This window comes from Gigantopelta aegis, chromosome 8 (genome assembly GCF_016097555.1).
Source record: "Gigantopelta aegis isolate Gae_Host chromosome 8, Gae_host_genome, whole genome shotgun sequence".
Classification (NCBI taxonomy): Eukaryota; Metazoa; Mollusca; class Gastropoda; order Neomphalida; family Peltospiridae; genus Gigantopelta; species Gigantopelta aegis.
Genome location: NC_054706.1, coordinates 33,094,601 through 33,121,210, shown reverse-complemented (window position 1 = coordinate 33,121,210; position 26,610 = coordinate 33,094,601). Strand labels below are relative to the sequence as shown.

Sequence of the window (26,610 nt, the reverse complement as noted above, 5' to 3'; positions counted from 1 at the left end):
ATAAGAAAATAAAAATAAACTAATGTTCAGAGAGCACTTGCCAGGATCGAATTCTTTAAACAAAAATAAAAATAAACTAACATTCAGTGAGCGCTTGCCAAGATCGAATTCTCTATAACAAAATAAAAATAAACTAACATTCAGACAGCGCTTGCTGGGATCTTTACCTGTCAGCGGCTCACTGGCTTCCATCTTGCTGGAATTCTCTAAACAAAATAAAAATAAACTAACATTCAGAGAGCACTTTCCAGGATCGAATTCTCTATAAGAAAAAAAAAAAAAAAAAAATTCAGAGAGCGCTTGCCGGGATCTTTACCTGTCAGCAGCTCACTGGCTTCCCTCTTGCTGGAATTCTCTATAAGAAAATAAATATAAATGAACAAGTCAAATGAATGTACATTGTAAACTGTGTGTTCTGTATTGTGATTTGTTAAGTACATTCTTTTTTCCTGGATCAAATGAAAATAACACCCGGAAAGCTAATGATGTCATTAGCAATTGGAACAGGCCAAGTTGACGGCTCAAGGGTCTACAGTTAGATTGTAACCAGGTATTTTTTTCAAGAAATACCAAATATACAGTTAGTCCAGTAGAAAAAACCGATTCAGTTTACAAAGGACATAACCAAATAGAGTTTTTAGATTTGTGGGTGTTATTGTCTTTGGTCAAAAATGACATTTGCGAGATCAAATAGACAATTCTTTAAAATTTTAAACCAGTTAAAAACAGTTATACTACAAGTCTAATTACATGTAGGAGTTTCAAGACAGATTAATGTCTTGGTAGCAAAGATCGCTTCTCACTCAACAAAATTAATTTTGAGCCAAGAAACAAACCAAAACAGGATGTAGCTCAGTGGTAAAGCTTCCGTTTGCAGTACAATGGCTCACACTATTGATCACTCTCAATTACCTCCTGCCATTTGATTCCTGCCCAAACCTGTAAATTTATAAAACATACTAGTATTTGCGCTTTCTGTTGGTTTTCTTTAAGTGATCTGTGTCTCATAAAGGAAAGTTAAATCAAATAAGTTAAAGGAATGTTTTATTTAACAACACACTCAACACATTTTATTTACAGTTATATGGCATTGGAACTATGTTAACCACACAGATATTGAGAAAGGAAACCTGCTGTCGCCACTTCATGGGCTACTCTTTTCAATTAGTAGCAAGGGATCTTTTATATGCACCATCCCACAGACAGGATAGTACATACCACGACCTTTGTTATACCAGTTGTGGAGCACTGGCTGGAACGACAAATAGCCCAATGGGTCCACCGATGGGGATCGATCCTAGATTGATCTCGCATCAAGCGAGCACTGTATCACTGAGTTACATCCTGCCCAAGTTAAATAAATGAATGAATGAATTTATTAATGTGACATACATTTTTAGCATCAATATCATGACTGTTACAAGCCACCGGTAATTGAAAATTTACATAAACCATTTACGGACTAGGCAAAAAGAAATTCAAGTAACCCATTTTCTTTTTGCATAACCCATTATGTCAATATAAATCAATCAATGGTGACCTGAATTCAACATCCAAACGAAAAATCGGTTACGCAAAATTAAGATGGAGAAAACTTGGGAGTGTTTTCTTTTTTATGGATACATTACATGTCCTCAAACAAGTGCACCCCTCCCCCATGGCTAGTAGTCTGGTCCGAACATCCCAAAAGCCAATGGGATGGCCTAAAATTCTTGTAATGTGAAAAGAAATCATTCTGGCAATAATTTTCAGAGTCCCATTGCCATACCGTTGGAATGTACAGCATTACCTGTTATTTTACTGATGTCATGTCCTGCATCTCCCTCCATTCCCACAGACTCGGGGTTGTTCCTCTTCTCCCTGGCCAACAGTTCCACTGCCCCGTCTTGCCCGTCTTCGTCAACCTTGAACACGACCTCCACGGCCTTGGTCGGCTCCACCTTGCGGATGAAATCCTTGGGCAGGAAGAAGAACGTGCTCACCAGAACCAAACTGTGCAGACCAACTAGCACGAAGTAGGACTGCTGTCTCGGAAAACCTTTTTCGTAGCCAATCTGGAGAGAAAGGAAAGGAATGCATTGTCCTCAGCACATTTTAAACTACAGGTATTTGGTGGCTAAGATAACCAAATAGGACTGCTGTCTCGGAAAACCTTTTTCGTAGCCAATCTGGAGAGAAAGGAAAGGAATGCATTGTCCTCAGCACATTTTAAACTACAGGTATTTGGTGGCTAAGATAACCAAGTAGGACTGCTGTCTCGGAAAACCTTTTGCATAGGCAATCTGGAGAGAAAGGAAAGGAATATATTGTCCTCAGCACATTTTAAACTACAGGTATTTGGTGGCTAAGATAACCAAATAGGACTGCTGTCTCGGAAAACCTTTTTCGTAGCCAATCTGGAGAGAAAGGAAAGGAATGCATTGTCCTCGGAACATTTTAAACTACAGGTATTTGGTGGCTAAGATAACCAAGTAGGACTGCTGTCTCGGAAAACCTTTTACATAGGCAATCTGGAGAGAAAGGAAAGGAATATATTGTCCTCAGCACATTTTAAACTACAGGTATTTGGTGGCTAAGATAACCAAGTAGGACTGCTGCCTCGGAAAACCTTTTACATAGGCAATCTGGAGAGAAAGGAAAAGAATGCATTGTCCTCAGCACATTTTAAACTACAGGTGGCCAAGATAAATAGTTATTTTGACACTTGGTTGAGACCTATCTGAATAGAGGAAACCCACTGCTGCCACACTGGGCATTTCCTACCAAATGAGCAGCAAGAAATCGTTTATATGCACATTCCCACAGACAGAACAGTACATACCATTGCCTTAGATGCACCAATCACGTGACACTGGTTGGGATGGGAAGCAATCCTGTGACCCACTACACCTCAGGCAAATACTGAGCTACATCTCATCCGCGCTCTTTCATAATTTGTTTGTTTTTGTTTAACAACATCACTAGAGCACATTGATTAAGTAATCATCATCTATTGGATGTCAAACATTTGGTAATTTGGACATATAGTCTTAGAGAGGAAACCCGCTATATTTTTCCATTAGTAGCAAGGGATTTTTTTATATGCACCATCCCACAGACAGGATAACACATACCACGGTCTTTGATATACCAGTCATGGTACACTGGCTGGAACGAGAAATAGTCCAATGGGCCCACCGACGGGGATCGATACCGAACCGACCGTGCATCAAGCGAGTGCTTTACCACTGGGCTACGTCAAGCCCTTCCACTCTTAATAGATCCACATTATACTTTGCTGATAAACACTGCTTCCATTAACTACATTTGACTTTACTGTTAAAATACTAAATAAATCACATGAAAACATAATCATGAGATGCATCATAGACCTAGTGATGACAACCTTGACAATAAGTTGAACGGCCGCTGAACAGTCGAAAGCTCCACACAGCAATCCAACCACTGTAGAACTACCAGTCGTGAACAGGTTTGAAATCTGAAAGAAGAAAAAACAGGTATACAAAATACATAATTACACATTCAAGATGGAATTTCTTTAGTTCATCAAGATTAACTTTGACTGCAAGCACTTGCAGTCAAAGTTAATCTTGATGAACTAGAATTTCTTTTGAAATGGAAGTCAATGAGAATTCAAAATTTGCATAATCCATTGATACGTTATGCAAAAATAAATTCAGGTAACCCATTTCTTTTTCGTGTTACCCATTATGACCAATTAAATGAAGTCTTAAATTTAATATGCTATATATATATATATATATATATATATATATATATATAAATATACACACACACACACTAGAATCTTATTGGCTCGAACACTGTTGGTGCATCAGTCTGTTCGACCCATCGGGTAGTTTGAACCATGCATTCAGCCGTTGTCGGGTGCTTCTGTAACACTAAAACCAATCGGAACACCTCGCATATTTCCGTAAAACTGGCTTGGTCGAGATGGTCCGATTGACTCATAAGTAACGAAGTCGCTGTCAAATGTCGGATGAAATACATATTTGTAACTATTATTTATTTATCACCGTTAAATAAACAAATAACAAACACACTGGCAGTCTGTATTTATAAATATTTATTAATTTAAAAAATTGTTCTTTATTATGCTGTTGTAGAATCTTTTGCGACATATTGACGTTGAGAAAAAAATGAAAGTGCATGAAGCACAGGCGGAGGCCCCCTTTACCTGTTATTGTTACAATCACTACATTACATTGATCTCTCCTGTATTTCAAGTTAAAAACAAAATATACCGACGATCATGTGTAGAGTAGCGATTAAAATGATTAAAGTAAACCGGCGAGGCCAATTGATTGGTGTTACATGCAAGGTTCATTCAGCTAACGATTATTGTAGTACAATTGTCTGTACTAGAAAGATAATTACCGATAGGTGCTAAATAAACAAAATGATAAGCTGGCATATGATCTAGGATTAATTTGTTCCACTTCCAAATTTATAATAACTTACTTTGTGACTGACGTGAAAGGTTCGATGAAACATTCGTACATAAATAATTTTTTGTATTTCTTCGTATAGGCTTAGTCGTTCGAGCTAAATGTTTAATTTTACAGTTTGGACCAATAAACTGGTTCGAGAGAAAGCTTCTGTTCGACCCCAGGGGTATTCAACCAATCAGCACCAAAATAAAAGGGTTTAATAGAGAAAAAGATTGGGACATTGTTCTTGGTTCGAGAATACCGGTAGGTTCGACCGTTGAGCGTTCGAGCCAATGAGATTCTACTGTATATATATATATATATATATATATATATATATATATATATATATATATATATATATATATAGACACACACATGCACAATGAAACCTGTCTAAACTGGATTGTGCCGGGGACATAATATTTATCCGGTTTAGACAGTGTTTAGTAGGGGTGCCACGAATACACATAGTGGTGAATACAATACATATTACGAATATGAGGTGACGAATATGAATACGTATTCACGTCCATGCATACAAAAGTGAAAAGGTTTTGCAGAAAGGAAGAACAGTATTTTTTTTTTTTTTTAAACTAAAAACTCATTAACCATGGGTCTGTCTATTGTCTAGTCTAGAATCATGTTCTTTTTAAAGGAACACTAACATGTCCTTATTTTCACAGGAGAGTGCAGCTCTCTGTGCTGTTATCACACCCCCAGCAGTGCTGAACACGCGCTGGCTTAACACACTTGTTGCTGGGATGAATAAGAGATGTTTGGCTATATATGGCTTAGATGTGGACAAAACACACAGTGCTGTTTCCGTTATTCAAAAAGCCAGTCATTAATCCAATGCCTTAAATCTTGTTAATTCATCCTCCATTATTTGAATTTTACTTTTATTTTGCTTTAATCAGCTATTTAAACACTTGTATATTGAAGTTACATTGCATACACTAACAAAATACGCTCGTCCGTGACTCACACATTAGGAACGTACTTCACAAGGCTGGTTGAACAAGATTATGCGACATCCCATGGGCGGATCCAAGGGGGGGGGACCAGGGGGACGCGTCCCCCCCAAAAATTGTTCAAGTGCCCTCAAAATGTCCAAGTGCCCTTTTTGTTTGTAGAATTTTTTTTTTTTTAAGTAAACAATAATTATATTGTAGATAAATGAAATCAAGATTTTCGTGTACATGCGCAAGCTTGCAGATATGTGTCTGTGTTATTGAGTCTCAATGGGGCCCCATTGAGGTTCTAACGCGAGTGACGCCAATTTACTTCATTATTGCTAGTATATTATGACGTAGAACTGTAGGAATTCATATTAATTGTAAATATCAAAACTTGTAGTAAGGTGCCCTTTTGACGAGTCAATGTGCCCTTCTTTTTTCCCCCCCCCCCCCCCCCCCCCCCCCCCCCCTAAAAATATTTCCTGGATCCGCCCATGCATCCAACAGTTTTTTTGACAGAAGCCAGAAGTGAAATCAAAGTACAAGCAGGGTACCAGTCCAATGCACTGAATAAAAAAGGATTGGTCTGTGTGCTTGATCTAATACAAAACAGGTCTGGGCATTATCAAAACAATCGAATCGGTATTGTATTTTGGTTAGTGTGAATTACAAATATTAATTAAACAGCTAGCATTATATACTAGTACATTTGTGCATGTATTCGTGTATTCGGCTGAGCTAGTGACAAATACGAATGCAACTACGATACAGATTGCTGTTCGGTTCACCGAATATTCAAGTATATCGTTACACCCCTAGTTTTTAGAGGGTCAAGATTTTAGGAATTAGAAAAATTTGGGACCATGAGACTTGACCTGTTTTCACAGGATTCCGGTTCGTTCAGGGTCCGCTTTAGACAGGTTTTACTGTATTTATATATATACAACTTTTGATCTATACAATCTTCAGACAATTAAAATTATTTGCATTAAACAGAATGTTCCAGACAGGACATAAAAGAAGTCGCTTAAATGAAATGGCCTGTTATCAATTTCAAGACTGAAGAAAATACAAGTCTGCTTTCCAGATGGGAACGAAAATTCGGACAGATGAGTTGCAACATTTAATCACTAGTCAAAACTATTTTATCTGATTAAGCGAATAAGAATTTATTTTTCTTTTTGTTATTTTCTCAGCTTAACAAAAAAACTTGACTCAGTTTTATTTTTAGCTTGAAGAATGGTGTCAAACAGTGTAACAAGGTGGGTGCTACAACTGATTGACATACCTGGGTATTTGTGACCAGCAAGGGAATTCCTCCTACTCCAATCAATGTCAATCCTGGGAATATTAACCACGGGTGATCTGAAATTACAAGAAATTCAAGTGTATATATATATATATAGGCTATTTTTTATACATCAGTAAGAGAAAAGATTTGCTTTTAACTAATCACAAATCACCCCCCAGCATTTCCTTTTGAGATATGTTGGAAAGAGACTAATGTACAGCTGTAATTAAGAAAATTTATCCTATAACTTACCCATAATATCCACATCATAAACCCATTTGATATTTACCATTATTAACTTGGTTAATAATGTTTTGCTGTCAATGGGTCAATTGTTTACAGCCATCAAGACTTGTATACTTGAACATAACATGGGCGGATCCAGGAAATATTTTTAGGGGGGGACCAAAAAAGAAGGGCACATTGACTCGTCAAAAGGGCACCTTACTACAAGTTTTGATATTTACAATTAATACGTCATAATATACTAGCAATAATGAAGTAAATTGGCGTCACTCGCGTTAGAACCTCAATGGGGCCCCATTGAGACTCAATAACACAGACACATATCTGCAAGCTTGCGCATGTACACGAAAATCTTGATTTCATTTATCTACAATATAATTATTGTTTACTTAAAAAAAAAAAAATTCTACAAACAAAAAGGGCACTTGGACATTTTGAGGGCACTTGAACAATTTTTGGGGGGGACGCGTCCCCCTGGTCCCCCCCCTTGGATCCGCCCATGCATAACGTTTTGATGAGATTTAGTTAAAGGGACATTCCTGAGTTTGCTGCATTGTAAGATGTTTCTGACTAATAAAATATTCTACGATTAAACTTACATATTAAATATATTTTCTTGTTTAGAATATCTGTGTCTGTACATTCAATGTGTTTCTGGTCGTCTTAATATTTGTAAGAAGCCCAATTTCAAATAATTTCATACGTACGAAAAAATAATATGTTAGAAAATAAAATGAAATTTAACCTACATTTGTAGTAAAAATATTACAATGACCAGAAACACGTTAAATATACAGCCACTAATATTTTATGCAGAAAAATATATTTGATATGTAATTGCAATCTTTAAAAAGGCTCGGTTAGTCGATAACACATTAAAAGTTGCAGCAAACTCAGGAATGTCCCTTTAAAGTGTGTGACACCAAACTACCTTTGTGCTAATCGCCAATATGTCATTTTACCGGTAGGGCAACTTCAGAACTTTGCATTTACTAAATATCAAACTAAAATGTTACTTTAGAAGTGTTATAGGACAAATAGAAATCTTTACTCTTGTTTTTAATATGTAAAATATAAATCTTGTCTAGTTAATTGGTATTTGTCTTGGCAGAGCCTAAACAAACACAGATTAACATAGACACGGTTGATATTTTCCATATTAAAGGTCTACATTTATCAAAAATGTAATTCACTATTGTTTGGTATCTACATATACCTTTTATAATATATATAAAGTATCAATAAAATAAACAATTTAACATTTACCCGTTTTTAATATATTCGCAATAAAAAGTCGCGTTTTCCCCCATCGCTTGCCAAAAGGCCTCTAACTCCAATAGTGAGGTGGCTTAGTGACAAAATAGTTACACGGCGGACAAAAGTGCCATTTTTTCACCAAAGCACCACATGGGCCTGTAGATTTAAAAAAGGTCATGCTCCAAAAATTGTGATGACCGGAAGGGTCAAGTATGACGTCATGAAGTTGATTTTCTTATAAAACAAAGGCAGTGTCTTAAATACAAATTATCTTTGGATGGCAGACACTGGAAAGGGTCATGGGTGTTTCCAGCTGTGTGCACAGTAACCTTATCCTACACTGAGATGGTAAATTGTGCTCCCTGGTATTGTAGCAGGTTGCTAGAAGCTCTTAACAACTTTAGAAAAACAATTGGTCAAACAAAGCAAAGCCTTAAAACCAGTTATAACAGATATATTTGTTATACTAATTATTACATGAAATGTAAGCTATCGTACCAGTTATAACAGATATATTTATTACACTAATTAAACACGAAATGTAAGCTATCAGAGTAAACTGCACCACCTGTAGTGTTGAGCTACTGACTGAATTAATAATCAACCGTTAAGATAAGTTAATACGTTTAATGATTTTTAATACACAGTAATTTAACGAAACAAAATGAATACAGGGCCAGTAACTATATTCGGCATTTTTCTTTAAAAGTTTTCACTCGTTCTAAAGTCTACGTTTTGACATGTTCTAAAACAAAATTATGTTCTTCAACTTAATGATTTAAACAGCAATTTAGAGAGAATAAAATGACAAATATATTTACAATCAACGTGTAATGATTCCTAGCAGAATGCGCATTTTCGTAGGTTTTACAAAAATGCACAAAAATCTCATCGTGTGTAAGATGTTTGCATGCAACATGGGTCATATGTTACTAAAACAATGTTTAGAAGTTATATGTGATTAAAACTTACTAAAATAATATGAAATTAGCAAATAATTTCCACAATTCTACTGCCATGCAAGTAATACTACTAAAGGTACCTGTGTTGAAACCAAAATCTATTGATTGATATACTTTAAATTGCACATATATACACTGCCGTATCCGGGTAGCCAGGGATTGGGCACAAGAGGACCTCTTTTTTCACAATGCCAACTTTTATAATGCATGTCACCCCATAAAATGTGTAAAAGCAGTACCCTCTATCTCCACTCCACCCCCAATAAACAATCCTGGCTACCCTAATATATATATATATATATATATATATATATATATATATATATATATATATATATATATATGGCTAGTGAATTGTTAAAATGTTCCATATTTTTTTTAATCCTCAAACTCTAGGCGTTTGGTGCTTATGGATAGTTGTGTATCAAGTTTTAACTGTTATTTTTGTTCCCCTAAGAATTCATTATGACGCAGGTGGGAAGGTATGTGTGTCCTGTGATCGTGACTATGTGGATCTACAAAACAAAGCTGGCTATGACACAGTACAACTCGAAACGAATCTGGGTGATGTCTTGAAATCTGAGCTGGATTATTATCACATCTTAAGCCAGTGTCTTTCCGCAACGTTAATTTTCAATCCAGACCCCGGCAAACTGATCTGGAAGTTGTTTAAACCATAGTTATCATATGTCCTCTCTGTGAGGTATTTCGACACTTGGTCTGTAAAATGCAAAAGGAAAATTGTTACCGGCATAGTGGCTGCTGCAACAAAACAGCGACAAGATATCATTTATATGCATTTCCCCCATTGACAGGAAAGTACATATTACAATCTTTAATGTACCAATAAATGCCATTACGTAAGTACAATAAGACCAGATGTAAAACATATCTAAATACAGTTTAATGCATTCGTCATCAGCACTGATCTGGTGCGTGATTAAGTATAATGTTTGTCTAATGTGCTCGCAGAATGATATACATGTACACACACACATTTTATTTAAACACACTATAGCAGTAACCACTTTGTTATAATGACCAGAGATATCTCATCATTGGAACATCTGAAATGCTACAGTTATTCCAGTTAATGTAGTAATATCTAGATATTTTAGCCCAGAAAATATGAATGTGCATACATTTCAACTACTACAATGAACAATATTTATTATTAGTATGCATATTTATTTTATGCCATTTATATAAAGGGGGTCGCTTCTTCTAACCAATTAGTTATAATATGAACTACCATGAACGGACTCCGATTTAAAGAAAAATACTTGACCTGTATCTACTAATTCATGTTCAACTCTATGTCAAATATTATATAATGTCTATAAAATATACAATGACTAGAAAAGTTACAATCCTGTGATGATGCCTTTGAAATAATATAAACTAATTTCCCTCTATGCTAAGTAAATTAAAATATTTTATTGCGTATGGTCAAATAATATTTATCATCTTTGGGCCGGCATCCTTTTTACAATAAACAATTCCCAGGCATTTTCATTTTAAATTGCAACTTAAATTCCTTTTTTTATATATAATATTCAAATTGTCTACAAAATACAGACATAGCTAGATCATAATTTTTAACTAAGGTTGTTGCATATGGGAACCATGTTTAAAAAAAAGAAAGAAAGAAAGAAAGGAATTTTATATTTAATGACACATTCAACACAACTACAGGTATGTGGTGTCAGACATGTGGTTAATGACCACAAATATATTTTAGAGAGGAAACTATGGGCAACTATTTTTTTTTAATTAGCACCAAGGGATCTTTAATATATGCATCATCCCACAGACAGGATAGTAGGCCTACATATCATGGTCTGTAACACCAGTTGTGAAGCACTGGCTGGAACGAGAAATAGTCCAATGATTACACTAACAGGGATCTATCCTAGACTGACCGTACACCAGGCCAGCACTTTACTACTGGGCTACGTCCTGCCCCCGGCAAATTAATTTAATTATATTTGTTTCCCCTCTAATACACATAGTAACTATTCAGACTAAAATAAGGGAAAACAACTTTCCTGTTTAACTAGGTTCTCTGTCTCTGTTCAGTTAATATTTTCTTAACTGCGTGTTTCTTCTGCAGAACTAAATGAACTCTGCAATCACTTCTTATTAAACTATTTACATAACCGGCATTTATTCAGCAACTAGTTAACAACACACACATTTTACCACATTCCAGATGTCTAAGAACAAAACACTTCATTATGACGTCATAGGGACCTGTTCCCGTTACCAGATTTGTTGGAGCATGACCTTTTTTCAATCCTTATATCCCATGTGGTAGTTTGGCGAAAAAATTGCACTTTTGTCCACCGTGTAACTATTCTTCCATTTTTTGTCCTTAAGCCACCTCACTACAAGAGTTAAGTCATGTGACCCCATGGCGCGCTAACCGGCATAACATGAATGTGTGACTCGCAGCCTTTCAGACATTGTGAACACGTGTATTTTTAAAATGCGAAAATGTTATTCTATTGAATAGAATTGTATGTGTGGAATATTATTTTGAAGATATCTTACAAATGTGAAACATGGTGAACCATTGTTCGATGTATGGATGTACAAAGGCGCCAGTTAAAGGCAAAAGAAGTTTGCATATTTTTCCGAAAGACAACCGACATTATTTACATCGAAGCGGTTCTTAAGGACCATTAGATTAGTTCATCAAAAGTTGTTAGAGACACATTGCTACAACGCAGAACACATTTTACCATTGCATTACATGCACACCCTACTCCTGCCAAATTCGAATGCTGAACTTGACCTTAGTATTTGCCTAAACAATATTAATCCCCCATTAGTTATGTTGTGAGAAGAATAGTAAGGAATGTCTTGTTTAACAACACCATAGCACATTTTAAACTATGGCTTATTGGTGTCAAACAAGGTTACTTTGACATTTGGGGGTGGGGGGTGGGATGTAGCCCAGTAGTAAAGTGCTCGCCTGATGCACATTCAGTCTATATCGATCCCCGTCAGCGGGCCGGCCCATTGGGCTATTTCTCATTCCAGTCAGTGCACCACAATTTGTATATCATAGGCTGTGGTATGTGCTATCCTGTCTGTGGGAAAATGTGCATATAAAAGATCCCTTGCTACTAATGAAAAAATGTGTCTCTAACAACTTTTGATGAACTAATCTAACTACATGGAAAAAACAAAGTAGAACTGAAACACATCAAAGCAATGCCTTCCAAAATGTTGGTTGCAAAACTATGTATGACAGAATAAAACAACACATACAAGTATAATGAACAATCTTTTCTTCAAGTTATGTGTGTAGGTTATTCCTTGACTTTATACATCAAAAGAAGCACAAGTTAGTTAAATAAAAAGGAACAGTACTCCTCACTGCAGTAACTTACCAACATTGATGAATGCGACCATCAAGCAGCCAGCAATAAATGATAACCTGTAAAAGACAATTATTTATTAATGTGTATATGAACTGTCAAAGAGTTCAAGCCCCAATGACTATATGTTTACGTATGCTGGGGTGCAGAAAGTACTCGCCCGCACGCCAAATGAGAGTAAAAATTCTGACGGACGAGTTAAAAAATGCAACTACCAGTCCAACAGGCAATCTGTCTTTTTGATTTTGTTTGTCACATGATGTTGATCACTTACCAGGTGTTCTTAATAATGTTTTGTCAATATATCTGTATATAGCATTTGAAGCGAAGACATTGTATATTATATTATTAATAATATATTATTCTATAGACTGGTGGACTAGTAGAAATTTTAGTTGGTTCTGGTCCGGTGGGCTAGTGAAGTTATGTTTCATTTCTGCACCCCTGCTTATTGATCAGGGTTGAAAAAAATCATGATTTAAAAAAACAATTCAGATTTATTTGATTTTTTTTTTTTTTTACTTTAATTTGGAGCTTCTGAATTGAATACTTGCTCCCTATTAAATACACGATTTGGAAGCTTCACTGCATTCTGAAAGGAAATACCTCGAACATCTAGAAATGAGGCAACAAAATGCATTTTGGGGATTATTGAGTTAATGTTTAAGTACTTGGTGTTTAGCCAGGATGGTGATTTGACACGTGAAGTCAGTGACTTCAAGTCACATCTGTTAGATCTGAGTCTAGAGCATCCCCAAATTCGTCCAATTTACCACATTGAAGCAGAGTGGATTCACTTGACACCTTCTATTGTGTTGATCTCCCAGGATCATCCCAACCATAGATTTGGGGGAATTGTCACTGATCAGTATGACTTGTTAGACAACATGGTGTTGAAATCTAATTGCAATTCAATTATAAATATATGTAAAAATAATTATCTAGTGTAAGTAACAATTGATTTTAAATAACACTTCATTTTTTGTACTGCAAGTTAATTGATAAATCACATGTTTACAAAATAATCAATAAAAATAAATGCAATAATCATAAAAATCAAATGAAACATAATAAAAATCAAAAAAATCGAAATGCATAATTTTTTTGATTTTTTTGCAGCGATTTAAATCATGAATCAAATGATTTAAATCAAACAACGCTGTTATTGATGGGAAAAAACGTTGCTTAAAGAAAGTAGTTACAACATTTTGATTTAACTGATCACGGTCACGAAAGGATTGGCCTACCCAAACCCCTCTACAACCTTACCCGTATCTAAGCTATCTCTGTGTTCTACAGGGTACACATACGTTAACGTGATTTTACCTTTGAAATTGAACTTTAATGACTGGGAAATCAAGTGTCATTTTTACATGAATGCCAAGATTACCTGAAGTGCATAACTACCTAATACAGTTTATATGACCTTGGTGCTAAGATCACCTTTAAAAGTGTATGAGGTTGTTATGCACTTAAGGTGATCTTAGCGCTAAGATTGCTTCGTAAAATGCGACCCTGGCTATGTAACTACATTGATGATATTTTTGTCTTAACCTTTGTAACAATGTAAGGAAAAACAACATATTTAGTCATGTGAAATTCATTTCTAGGTGTATCACCTATAAATTCATCTGGCACTTCAAATGTTACCTGAAGATAAGTAAATGAATACAACTGTGATCAGTTGAAGTGTTCGATTATCACACAGACCAAGTAAGGCAATTCAGTTGGATGTGTTTCCATAAGGTATCTAAAAATTATGGCATTGGCCAAACATATCAAGTCAGTTTTAAACTTCTGTTGACATCAGGACAACCCAAAACACACTGGACGTACAGAACTGAAAGTTAAAAGTTTGCTTTGTTTAATGACACCACTACAGCACATTAATTTATTAGTCATCGGCTATTGGATGTCAAACATTTGTTACGTTATGCAAACATAATTCATATTATCGGTTACATAGGCAAAACTCACACCAACCAACTTCAGGTGTATAGGGTCTCCACGAGTACTCGGGCAAGGGCCAAGTCATTCACAGGACTCAAGTACCCATGCAAGGAAGAGCGCTCTCATTTAATTATATTTTGTATGTCATTTTACCATATTATGCTTGCTGCCGATTACATTATAGAGCTATGAGACATGGCGGGAAAAGAAAAGCTGAATGTCACAGTGTGGAATGCAATATAATGAGCCAGTGTATCAATGGCATGATTTGGTATCCATGTCCAGTGTTGGAATTAAGATCCATAATGCTATTTTACTTTATTCTTTAGTTTTATTATTATCTAGTGTCGGGTACATGGGTACTCGGGTCCAGGCCGAGTTTGACCCTCGGGTACTCGAGTCCAATATTTTGGACTCATGGAGGCCCTACAGGTGTATATAAACCTAAGATTCTGAAAGAGTCCCCTGTAATTCTATTTAGGTATAACTTACATGGAACAAATACGAGTGACTCTGGTACCAAACTTGTAATTAATGTGCCCCATGATGGCACATCCTACACAGAACAGCGATGAAGCCACCGTAAACACCAGCGCAAACATCGAGTCTTGTTCCTGACAGTCTTCCTTTGGGGCTTTCTCTTCAGAACCACCTCCAACAATGACTGGTGTCAGGTTCATCGCAGCAACAGCAAACGGAGTTGGAGAAATCGGCGTGGACGCCATGTGAGTGATGAAATGCGATGTCACGTTGGAATGGATGGATGTGTAGTTCACCGAGGTTGTGTTACCCACACTGTGGCAGAGGTTAGCGAAGATTCTCTCGTCTTTCAGTATGAAGACGAGGGAGCCCCAACCGTAAATGAGGCCGCCGAAGAGCAGACACTCCATGAATGCCCAGAAAACATAGAGCATCCGCAGACGCGGCTTCGCTGTCAAGGATATGCTCATGGTGGCTTGCTGGCAAGTAAACAAATAAAATAGAATTAATCAATTGTCTAACACTACTTACAGCAGAGCTTCTAGATTATGGTAGCCCCACTCCCATGGCTAGTAATATTCAATGGAGGGCTAGTAAATTTACTATTGCCATGCCCAATGGCTAGTGAATTTTCTTTTTCAAATGTTGCAGTTAAGTCTATTTTGTAAATATGAATATCCTGCCCCCAGTCCAACCACCAAAGGTTAATGTTTTTAAACTCTACATATCTGATTATTATTATTATTTAATTGTATTAACTTAAACTAAGTTAAAGTAAAGTAGGGCTAGTGAATTTTTAATCGTGGCTTGTAAATGTTTTAAATCACTGATCCCATGACTAGTGGATTTTATAAAAATTCTAGAAGCCCTGTTATCACTTACTGTATGTTTGAATACAATTTATCTGTAATATGTTTCAATAAAGTGGACGTAAAGCTGTCAGGGATAAGAAGTTTGAGGTTCATATATGTAATACTTTACATGATGCAGGCCCATGGGCAAGAGATTATGCAGCCTGGTGGTCTAGACGGTGGTGAGCTTAGTGTCTAGGGGAGGGGTTCGAGTCATGCTCTCCCCAGCAAATTCATTAAAAAAAAAATGTGTACCATTACTTTGGCGCTTCCGAGCATGTGCCTCTCAAAAACGAAAGTTCCACGATATGGGACGGAGGACTTGGGGCAGAACGAACTGACCCAAAATTACCGTTTACCTGTTGAGTGGTAGCAAATGGCCGTCTTAAATATTATTAACTGCAATAAAATTGGAAACCTGCGTTACGCACAACTAAAAAAAAAGGTGTTTTACTATTGGATGCACTTATTTAATATTTAAGAATATATGTAATCGCATACCACTCGTGTTGCCCGTAAAAAGTTATTTCCCTTTAATTGTAACTTTTCTCGGAAACTCTCGGATATGTTCCGAATCGTTCGGGATACATCGACCGATTACGGAGACTGCAAGTATCAACGTTCACCGGATATTGTGATCTGCCAGGAGAAGACTATAATTTTTTTTAATACAACACGAGTGTCCGTTAGACATTACATTTTGAATTTGACAAAGAATTGGTTGTTATTTTAATTTATGCATTTAATATTTTTTTTTTATGAACTTAATTATGTTTTTGCATCAGTAAATGGATTATTATTACCCATATGGGCAGAGAGCAGCGGGGGAAAAGTGATCTTTCCCTAGGGAAAGAACAAACCCATTTCTTCCCTAGATACGTTTTGACGTCATAAACAGTGCTTCACTATAGGCAGTTAATTGTGTGTAAGAATAGTTTCCATGGTGGAAGTCGTGTCAACAAGTAACTTACGTTATCAGCGATACGTAGCCTACGTCACAGCTATGACGCAACGCTGCCTCCTGTAACGTTCTCAACTTGCAAACGTATTTTCAACAATAGTATCGTTCGAAAATCTTCCATAAAATGATAAATATTCAGAATGGGTAATAAATAGAATACGCAACTCGTCACTCGGCAATACCTTTTAACTTGCACTCATGCAAGACAAACAATATTACCTCGTAGCTCGTTGAGTATTCTTTAATTACTGTACATAGTTCTGCGATATTTTAATTCCCTGCCAAGCCCTGATCCAGTAGGAGGGTGCTGGAGGTGCGCATTTCAATGTTATTTCGACAATTTCCATTAAGTAACGAAAATTGCCGAAGACGTTACCATAAACAGAGGCGGATCTGGTGGTGGTGGTGGTAGTGGTGGGGTGGGGGGGGGGGGGTGGCGTGCTCCTAAATTTTGCGACAGTTATAATTTTATTATATATTAATTTTGATTTTTTTTTATGATCCCCTCTGAACCTCCCCCAAAGTTCCATTGGCATTCCGCCTCATGTCATTGCCCCCTCCCCCTAAATGGATTTTCTGGATCCGCCACTGATCCGCCATTCCTTTGACGTGACGTCAACAATGCTTCGATGTTTCAATATGTTTATTGATGTCAAAGCGATACTACGCACATTCGTCTGAATAAAGTTGAACTTCACAAATGTGCGAAAAGATCCCTGTTTGACATTTATAATCATATTTATTTTAAATGTGTATAAATATAACATATCTGTGCATAGATCTAATACTACCTATTGATGACATCTCCTGTGCTGTTCTGTTCAAAAATTTCCCTACAAATGTTTGAGTGGATATATCAATATATGTAAGTGATTGATTGATTGTTTATTTATCAGGACCGATGAAGTAAGAGGTGGAGAATCAGGGGCGTAGGCTAAGGGGGTTATTCAGAACTAAAACATACAGGTTTATACATATGGAGTTTCTGATGATGCAAAAATAAAATAGAAAAAGGTCCACTTGCTTCATATTCGACCCCCCCCCCCCCCCCACACACACACATGGACCAGATCATGCTACGCCCCTGAGGATGTAGAAATTGGCGGGAAGCTGAAGTTGGTTCGATATTCAACGTTCAACATTGAATATTGAATATTGCTCTGACAGAACAACATTCAACATTAATTTTTTATTTGAATTATACAACATTCTTCAAAATCTACGATACACATTTAAGTGTATGTCCTATGATAATGTGATGAATGGAGGGTGGCTTAGAGATAAAAAAATAATCTGGTGTAGCTCGGAAATAAAGCACAGAGCTAAGTCTCGCCGAACTCTACAAAACAAAATGTTTGTATAGCAAAAGAATCAACAACACACGCACACATCTGAAACTAACAACATAATGATTATGATGTAATAAACAAGTGTTCAGTAGTGCACATCCCACCTATATATAACAAATACTGGGTGACCCAGGGACAACTTTCACGCTAACGCCCCGTCAAACTATATGGTACACAGTATAGCTACACCACACTCGTTTACAGGCACACCATTCTGGAACTAAACAAAGAAAGTTTATCAAATTCTATAGATCCATCATCTAGTGCATATTATATGTAAATGTGAAGGGTCTAGGGAGGCTAAAAACTCTATCTGAACGCCCCTGCGCGTGCTGTAACCTCACCGTGGTGCAGGGGTGTAACATTCTCTTTGAGAATGGCCAATACAGCACAAATTGAACTTTAGAGTAAAATTCGGTGTCCGTAAAATTCTGTGATATTTGTATTTGTATTTGTATTTTTGCACAGTTCTTTACACTGTTTTTGTTTAAACCTTGAATTTTTATATTGATGTTGATCATCACTTTATTTATTTGCATTACCATAGTTTGACACCCAATAGCCGATGTATTTTTCGTGCTGGGGTGTCGTTAAACATTCATTCATTCATTCTATCTGAACGTGACGGCCCGTTAAAGGTCGAAATTCGGAGATCAGCTCAATATTCAGATTAGACCCACAATTCTGAAACTAAAAATAGAATGTTATTGATATAATCAACAAGTTTTCAGAAGTGCACATCCAACCCATATATATCAAACACGGGGTGTCTCAAAGGCAACTGTCAAGGTACCGCCCATCTATATGAAAGGTACACAGTATAACTACACCATACTCGTTTCCAGTCCAGCAGCTCTGAAACTGAACATAGAAAGATTACGAAATTCTACAGATCCATCATATAGTGCATCTTCTTTGGTAATGTGAAGACTCTAGGGTGGCTCAAGACGCCCCGTTAAAAGTCGAAATTCTGAGATCAGCTCAATATTCAGATTAGACCCACAATTCTGAAACTAAACATAGAATGTTTAACATATCATAAACAAGTGTTCAGCAGTGTACATCCAAACCATATATAACAAACACGGGTTGGCTCAGGGTCAACTTTAAAGGTAACGCCCCATCCATATATATGGCACACAGTATAACTACACCATACTGGTTTGCAGTCCTGCAACTCTGAAACTGAACATAGAAAGTTTACGAAATTCTACAGATCCATCCTATAGTGCATTTTCTTTTGTAATGTGAAGAGTCTAGGGTGGCTCAAGACAACATCTGGACGTGACGCCCCGTTAAAGGTCGAAATTCGAAGATCAGTTCAATATTCAGATTAGACCCACAATTCTGAAACTAAACATAGAATGTTTATCATATGATAAACAACTGTTCATTAGTGTACAGCCAGCCGATATATAACAAAAACGGGGTGGCTCAGGGGCAACTTCACAAGTAACGCCCCATCACTGTATATGGAACACAGTGTAAAATCATGCTACCCACAGTTCTGAAACTAAACATAGAATGTTTATCATATCATAAACAAGTGTTCAGCAGTGCACATCCAACCCATATATAACAAAAACGGGGTGCCCCAGGGGCAACTTCCAAAGTAACGCCCCATCACTGTATATGGAACACAGTTTAAAATCAAGCTACCCACAATTCTGAAACTAAACATAGAATGTTTATCATATGATAAACAACTGTTCATTAGTGCACATCCAACCGATATATAACACAAACGGGGTGGCTCAGGGGTAACTTCCCAAGTAACGCCCCATCAATCTATATGGAACACAGTGTAAAATCAAGCTACCCACAATTCTGAAACTAAACATAGAATGTTTATAATATGATAAACAAGTGTTCAGTAGTGCACATCCAACCCATATATAACAAACACTGGGTGGGTCAGGGGCAACTTCCCAAGTAACGCCCCATCACTGTATATGGAACACAGTGTAAAATCAAGGTAACAACAATTCTGAAACTAAATATAGAATGTTTATCATTTCATAAACATGTGTTCTGCAGTGCACATCCAACCCATATATGACAAACACGGGGTGGCCCAGGGTCAACTTTAAAGGTAACGCCCCATCCATCTATATGGTACACAATATAACTACACCATACTCATTTGCAGTCCTGCAGCTCTGAAACTGAACATAAAAAGTTTACGAAATTCTACAGATCCATCCTATAGTGCATTTCTTTGGAAATGTGAAGAGTCTAGGGTGGCTCAAGACTCCACCTGGACGTGACTCCCGTTTAAAAGTCGAAATTCGAAGATCAGCTCAATATTCAGATTGGACCAACAATTCTGAAACTAAAGATAGAATGTTTATCATATGATAAACAAGTGTTCAGCAGTGCACATCCAACCCATATATAACAAAAACGGGATGCCTCAGGGGCAACTTCCAAAGTAACGCCCCATCACTATATATGGAACACAGTTTAAAATCAAGCTACCCACAATTCTGAAACTAAACATAGAATGTTTATCATATGATAAACAACTGTTCATTAGTGCACATCCAACCGATATATAACACAAACGGGGTGGCTCAGGGGTAACTTCCCAAGTAACGCCCCATCACTGTATATGGAACACAGTGTCAAATCAAGCTGCCCACAATTCTGAAACTAAACATAGAATGTTTATCATATGATAGACAAGTGTTCAGCAGTGCACATTCAGCCCATATATAACAAACACGGGGTGGCTCAGGGTCAGCTTTAAAGGTAACGCCCCATCCATATATATGGTACACAGTATAACTACACCATACACGTTTGCAGTCCTGCAGCTCTGAAAGTGAACATAGAAAGTTTGCAAAATTCTACAGGTCCATCCTATATTGCATCGTCTTTGGTAATGTGAAGAGTCTAGGGTGGCTCAAGATTCCATCTAGACGTAACGCCCCGTTAAAGGTCGAACTTCGAAGATCAGCGCAATATTCAGATTAGACCCACAATTCTGAAGCTAAACATAGAATGTTTATCATAATGATAAGCAACTGTTCATTAGTGCACATCCAACCGATATATATCAAAAACGGGGTGGCTCAGGGGCAACTTCCCAAGTAACGCCCCATCACTGTATATGGAACACAGTGTAAAATCAAGCTACCCACAATTCTGAAACTAAACGTAGAATGTTTATCATATGATAAACAAGTGTTCAGCAGTGCACATCCAGCCCATATATAACAAAAACAGGGTGGCTCACGGGCAACTTCCCAAGTAACGCCCCATCACTGTATATGGAACACAGTGTAAAATCAAGCTGCCCACAATTCTAAAACTAAACATAGATTGTTTATCTTATCATAAACAAGTGTTCAGCAGTGCACATCCAACCCATATATAACAAACACGGGGTGACTCAGGGTCAACATTAAAGGTAACGCCCCATCCATCTATATGGTACACAGTATAACTACACCATACTCGTTTGTAGTCCTGCAGCTCTGAAACTGAACATAAAAAGTTTACGAAATTCTACAGATCCATCCTATGGTGCATGTTCTTTGATAATGTGAAGAGTCTAGGGTGGCACAAGACTCTATCACGACGTGACGCCCCATTAAAAGTCGAAATTCGAAGATCAGCTCAATATTCAGATTAGGCCACAATTCTGAAACTAAATATAGAATGTTTATCATATGATAAACAACTGTTCATTAGTGCACATCCAACCGATATATACCAAAAACGGGGTGGCTCAGGGGTAAATTCCCAAGTAACGCCCCATCACTGTATATGGAACACAGTGTCAAATCAAGCTGCCCACAATTCTGAAACTAAACATAGAATGTTTATCATATGATAAACAAGTTTTCAGCAGTGCACATCCAACCCATATATAACAAAAAAGGGGTGGGTCACACACACACACACACACACACACACACACACACACACACACACAGAGAGAGAGAGAGAGAGAGAGAGAGAGAGAGAGAGAGAGAGAGAGAGAGAGAGAGAGAGAGATAGAGAGAGAGAGAGAGAGAGAGAGATATTCATATACAGTGAAACCCCTCTAAACCTGACATCCTCGGGACCAATTACATATACCTATGCACATGCACATGCACATGCACATGCACATGCACATACACACACACATACACACACATATACAGATATATATACATATAGCACATTGATTTATTAATCATCGGTTATTGGATGTCAAACATTTTGGTAATATTGACATATAGTCTTAGAGAGAGAGAGAGAGAGAGAGAGAGAGAGAGAGAGAGAGAGAGAGAGAGAGAGAGAGAGAGAGAGAGAGAGAGAGAGAGAGAGAGAGAGGGGTAGGTGAGGGTGAGGGGAGATAGTTTGTTAGTGTTTAGTGAGAGAAAAGAGTGTGTAGTGGTCTTACACCTACCCACCGAGTCGATAAAACAAACTCGCTCTGGATGGAAGCCTGTACCGGGCTGCGAACCCAGTACCTACCAGCCTTAATTCCGATGGCTTAACAACGACACTACCGAGGACGGTAGTCAACATTAATTTATCGCCTTATCTGAGACATAGCCAGATACACTACAGGCACGCGTGAACACACGTAAATATATATGCTTGCATGCATACAGCATCCATCCATTCATCCGAGGCAGGACGTAGCCCATTGGTAAATAAGCCGCTTGGTGTGCGGTCTGTCTAGGATCGATCCCCGTAGGTGGACCCATTAGACTATTTATCGTCCCAGCCAGTGCGCCACGAGTGGAATTTCAAATAACGTGATATGTGCTATTCAGTCTGTGGGATGGAGCATACAAAAGACCCCTTGCTACTAAATTGCGGGTTTCCTCTCTAAAACTCTAGCCGGTGATTCAGAAATTAATCAATGTGTTCTAGTATTGTCGTTAATCAAACTAAACTTTAAACCATTCATCGATCCACCCATGTACGTACCTACATACCAACCCACCCATATACCAATATTCAATTTCATACATGGGGTGGGACGTAGCCCAGTGATAAAGCGCTCGCTTGATGTGCGGTTGGTTTGAGATTGGTCACTGTCGGTGAGCCCATTGGGCTATTTCTCGATCCAGCCAGTGCACCATGACTGATATATCAAAAGCCATGGTATGTGCTATCCTGTCTCTGGGATGGTGAATATAAAAGATACCATGCTACTAATGAAAAAAAAAAATGTAGTGGGTTTCCTCTCTATGACTGTCAAAATGACCATATGTTTGAAATCCAATAGCCAATGATTCATAAATCAATTGGATCTAGTGGTGTCGTTAAAACCCCCCACTTTTTAAACATATATGCATAGATAGTAGATACACGCGAACACACATACATACACACACACACACACACACACACACACACACACACACACACACACATAGAGAGATGTTACTAGATGTTCAAATGACGTAAGAATATGTGGTGCGGTGTCTTTTGGAATGGAAATGACGTCAAACTCGACGTAATTTTGGTGTCCTTACATCAAATTAAACTAGTGCTTAACGTTTTTTGTTGTTTTTTGAACGCTGTACAGATTTCCGTGTAAAGTTACTATTGAAATGTTTTATTTGATGACAATACGTCAGTTGTTGAGTTTCACCCTAGTAATAAGCATAGTGCCGTGACTTCGATTAATTTGCAAAATTATCAAATTCTTGAAGTATGTGATATGAAAAATATCACATATTTTTATTTCACTGAAAATTAAAGATCTTATATGATAAACACACACACATACATACACACACACACGCACACAGGCACAAACACACACAAACGCACGCACAGAGAGAGAGAGAGAGAGAGAGAGAGAGAGAGAGAGAGAGAGAGAGAGAGAGAGAGAGAGAGAGAGAGAGAGAGAGAGAGAGAGGAAGGAAGAGAAGGAAAAATAATGCAGATAATCACAAAATAAATACAATTCACTGTTTATCAAAATAAAACTGTGTGTTGGGTTTGAATTTTGTACCACAGCCAGCTATATGATAATATCTGCTACACTTAGGACCTCTCAAATTATTACGGCTGTAATGAGAGAATGAAACAGAAAATAATGCTTTTAAATACACATTTCATTAACAGAACTATGGTGCAAACGAGGATATTTTTTAAATTGGACACATTCGCTTCTGACAATCAGGTCTGAAACCAAAAATTCCTATTTTCAGAGATCTTATTCACTTTCAGAGTAGAAGTATTGACATGTTAATCATGATTGGATCCATTTACTAATAATATAATAACATACAAGTAAACACAATAATATGTAAATGGATAATGAAATCAACTGCATAAACGTTTTAGATAATTTGACTTCGTTTCGTTTACAGTCCCATTATATTCTCCGCATTGGTGGTGCATGCATATATTATGATAATACGTGACATTTGATATTAGGTCGGACATTGGTATCATGATCAAATGATATGATAAATGTGAAATATGTAACTTAACATTATGTGATTAAATTTCAAACAGCATTAAAGGGGCTATATGTGCTAAATGTATTTAAAACACTACTATGTACATGCGCCTGTATAACTATCGATGTTCGCCATTATAGGTAGCACTAAACCAATTAATTTCCGGCTGGGTCGAAGTTCGAGGTGCACCGAGTTTTGATAGAGAAGTTAACACCACAAGTCTTGTGATTGGTTATAAATGTGAGTGTGTTGCTTGTGAAAAAAAAAGAGTTTTATCTGGGCTAAAAATGTATGCAATTTTATTTGATGTAGCAATTTTATGGGATGTAGTACCACCGTGTCAAGTAAGGGTGCTGTGAAACATCTGAACAGGTATGAAAGGTACCATTTTTTTAAAAAAAAGTACTCAGGGATTGTTGTACGATATCTATAGGGGTGCTGACATATTGCATATAGTGTTTTTAAAACTGGTTAACACCGCTTAAAATGGTAGCCATGAAAGGTCGCATTGTCACGTATAACGCAGTTAAGCACACTTTATATAAATGTATGTCTTAAAAATATAGCGAAAACAAAGTACTGGATATTCTATCGCCAGTCATAAGTGAGGTTTCAATGTTGCATAGAATTGTGGGTAGCTTGATTTTACACTGTATACCCTAACAGTGATGGGGCGTTACTTGGGAAGTTTTAATTGGTTGCTATATCCAACCTAAAACTGCTGAAACACCCTATATGATAAACATTCTATGTTTAGTTTAAATTGTGGGTCTAATCTGAATATTGAGCTGATCTTAATCCAGCGATGTTTAACGGGACGTCACGTCCAGATGTATTCTTGAGCCAAAAATGACTAGCGAAACCAAACACGTGTTTGTAGGATCTATTATTCTGTTCGCCAGTAATAATAGAGTGAGGTTTCATATATGTTTGAGTTTCAGTGTAATTGTGAATGTGGTAGTTCTGCCCTGCAGGTGTGGGTTGAATGTGCACAGAACACTTCTTAATCATGTTAAATCGAAAGTCAGAATAGCCACTGTGTACCCTATATAGTGATGGGGCGTTACTTGGGAAGTTGCCCCTGCCACCCCGTGTTTGCCACCCCGTTTTTGCTATATATGGGTTGGGTGTGCACTGCTGAACACCTGTTTACCATATGATAAACATTCTATGTTTAGTTTCACGAATTGTGGGTCTAATCTGAAATATTGAGCTGATCTTCGAATTTCGATGTTTACAACGGGGCGTTCACGTCCCTGATAGATATGGGTTTTGCAGCCACCCATGACTCTTCTACAGAATTGTGGATAATACCGAAATTTTAACGTGTCCAGATAGAGTCTTGAGCCACCCTAGACTCTTCACATTACGTGCCCTATAAGATGGATCTAGAATTTCATAAACTTTCTATGTTCAGTTTCAGAGCTGCGTGACTGCAAACGAGTATGGTGTAGTTATACTGTGTACCATATATATCAATGGGGCGTTATCTCGAAAGTTGCCCTGAGCCACCTCGTGTGTGTTATATATGGGTTGAATGTGCACAGCTGAACACTTCTTAATCATGTGATAAACATTCTATGTTTAGTTTCAGAATTGTGGGTAGCTTAATTTTACACTGTGTACCCTATATAGTGATGGGGCGTTACTTGGGAAGTTGCCCCTGAGCCACCCCGTGTTTGCTATATATGGGTTGGGTGTGCACTGCTGAACACCTGTTTACCATGTGATAAACATTCTATGTCTAGTTTCAGAATTGTGGATCTAATCTGAATATTGAGCTGATCTTCGAATTTCGATGTTTAACGGGGCGTCACGTCCAGATAGAGTCTTGAGCCACCCTAGACTCTTCACATTACCAAACAACGTGCATTATATGATGGATCTAGAATTTCATAAAGTTTCTATGTTCAGTTTCAGAGCTGCGTGACTGCAAACGAGTATGGTGTAGTTATACTGTGTACCATATATATCAATGGGGCGTTATCTCGAAAGTTGCCCTGAGCCACCTCGTGTGTGTTATATATGGGTTGAATGTGCACAGC

At 37.4% G+C, this 26,610-nt stretch overlaps 2 protein-coding genes across 5 annotated transcripts in view; both read right to left on the bottom strand.

Annotated features, from left to right (window-relative positions):
• Positions 1–26,610, bottom strand: part of LOC121379308 (solute carrier family 43 member 3-like) — a 340,851-nt gene that overhangs the window by 269,391 nt on the left and 44,850 nt on the right. The window lies entirely within an intron of this gene.
• The window catches only part of LOC121379307 (solute carrier family 43 member 3-like), a 51,800-nt gene that overhangs the window by 7,182 nt on the left and 18,008 nt on the right, over positions 1–26,610 (bottom strand). The window contains exons 6-10 of one of the 2 annotated variants that reach the window (XM_041507862.1): positions 14,995–15,461; positions 12,565–12,611; positions 6,699–6,775; positions 3,386–3,478; positions 1,790–2,054 (exon numbers count right to left, since the gene is read on the bottom strand). In XM_041507862.1, the coding sequence (XP_041363796.1) occupies positions 1,790–2,054; positions 3,386–3,478; positions 6,699–6,775; positions 12,565–12,611; positions 14,995–15,461 (949 nt within the window). The remainder of the gene's footprint in view (positions 1–1,789; positions 2,055–3,385; positions 3,479–6,698; positions 6,776–12,564; positions 12,612–14,994; positions 15,462–26,610) is intronic. The other variant, XM_041507861.1, reaches the window with a different exon arrangement.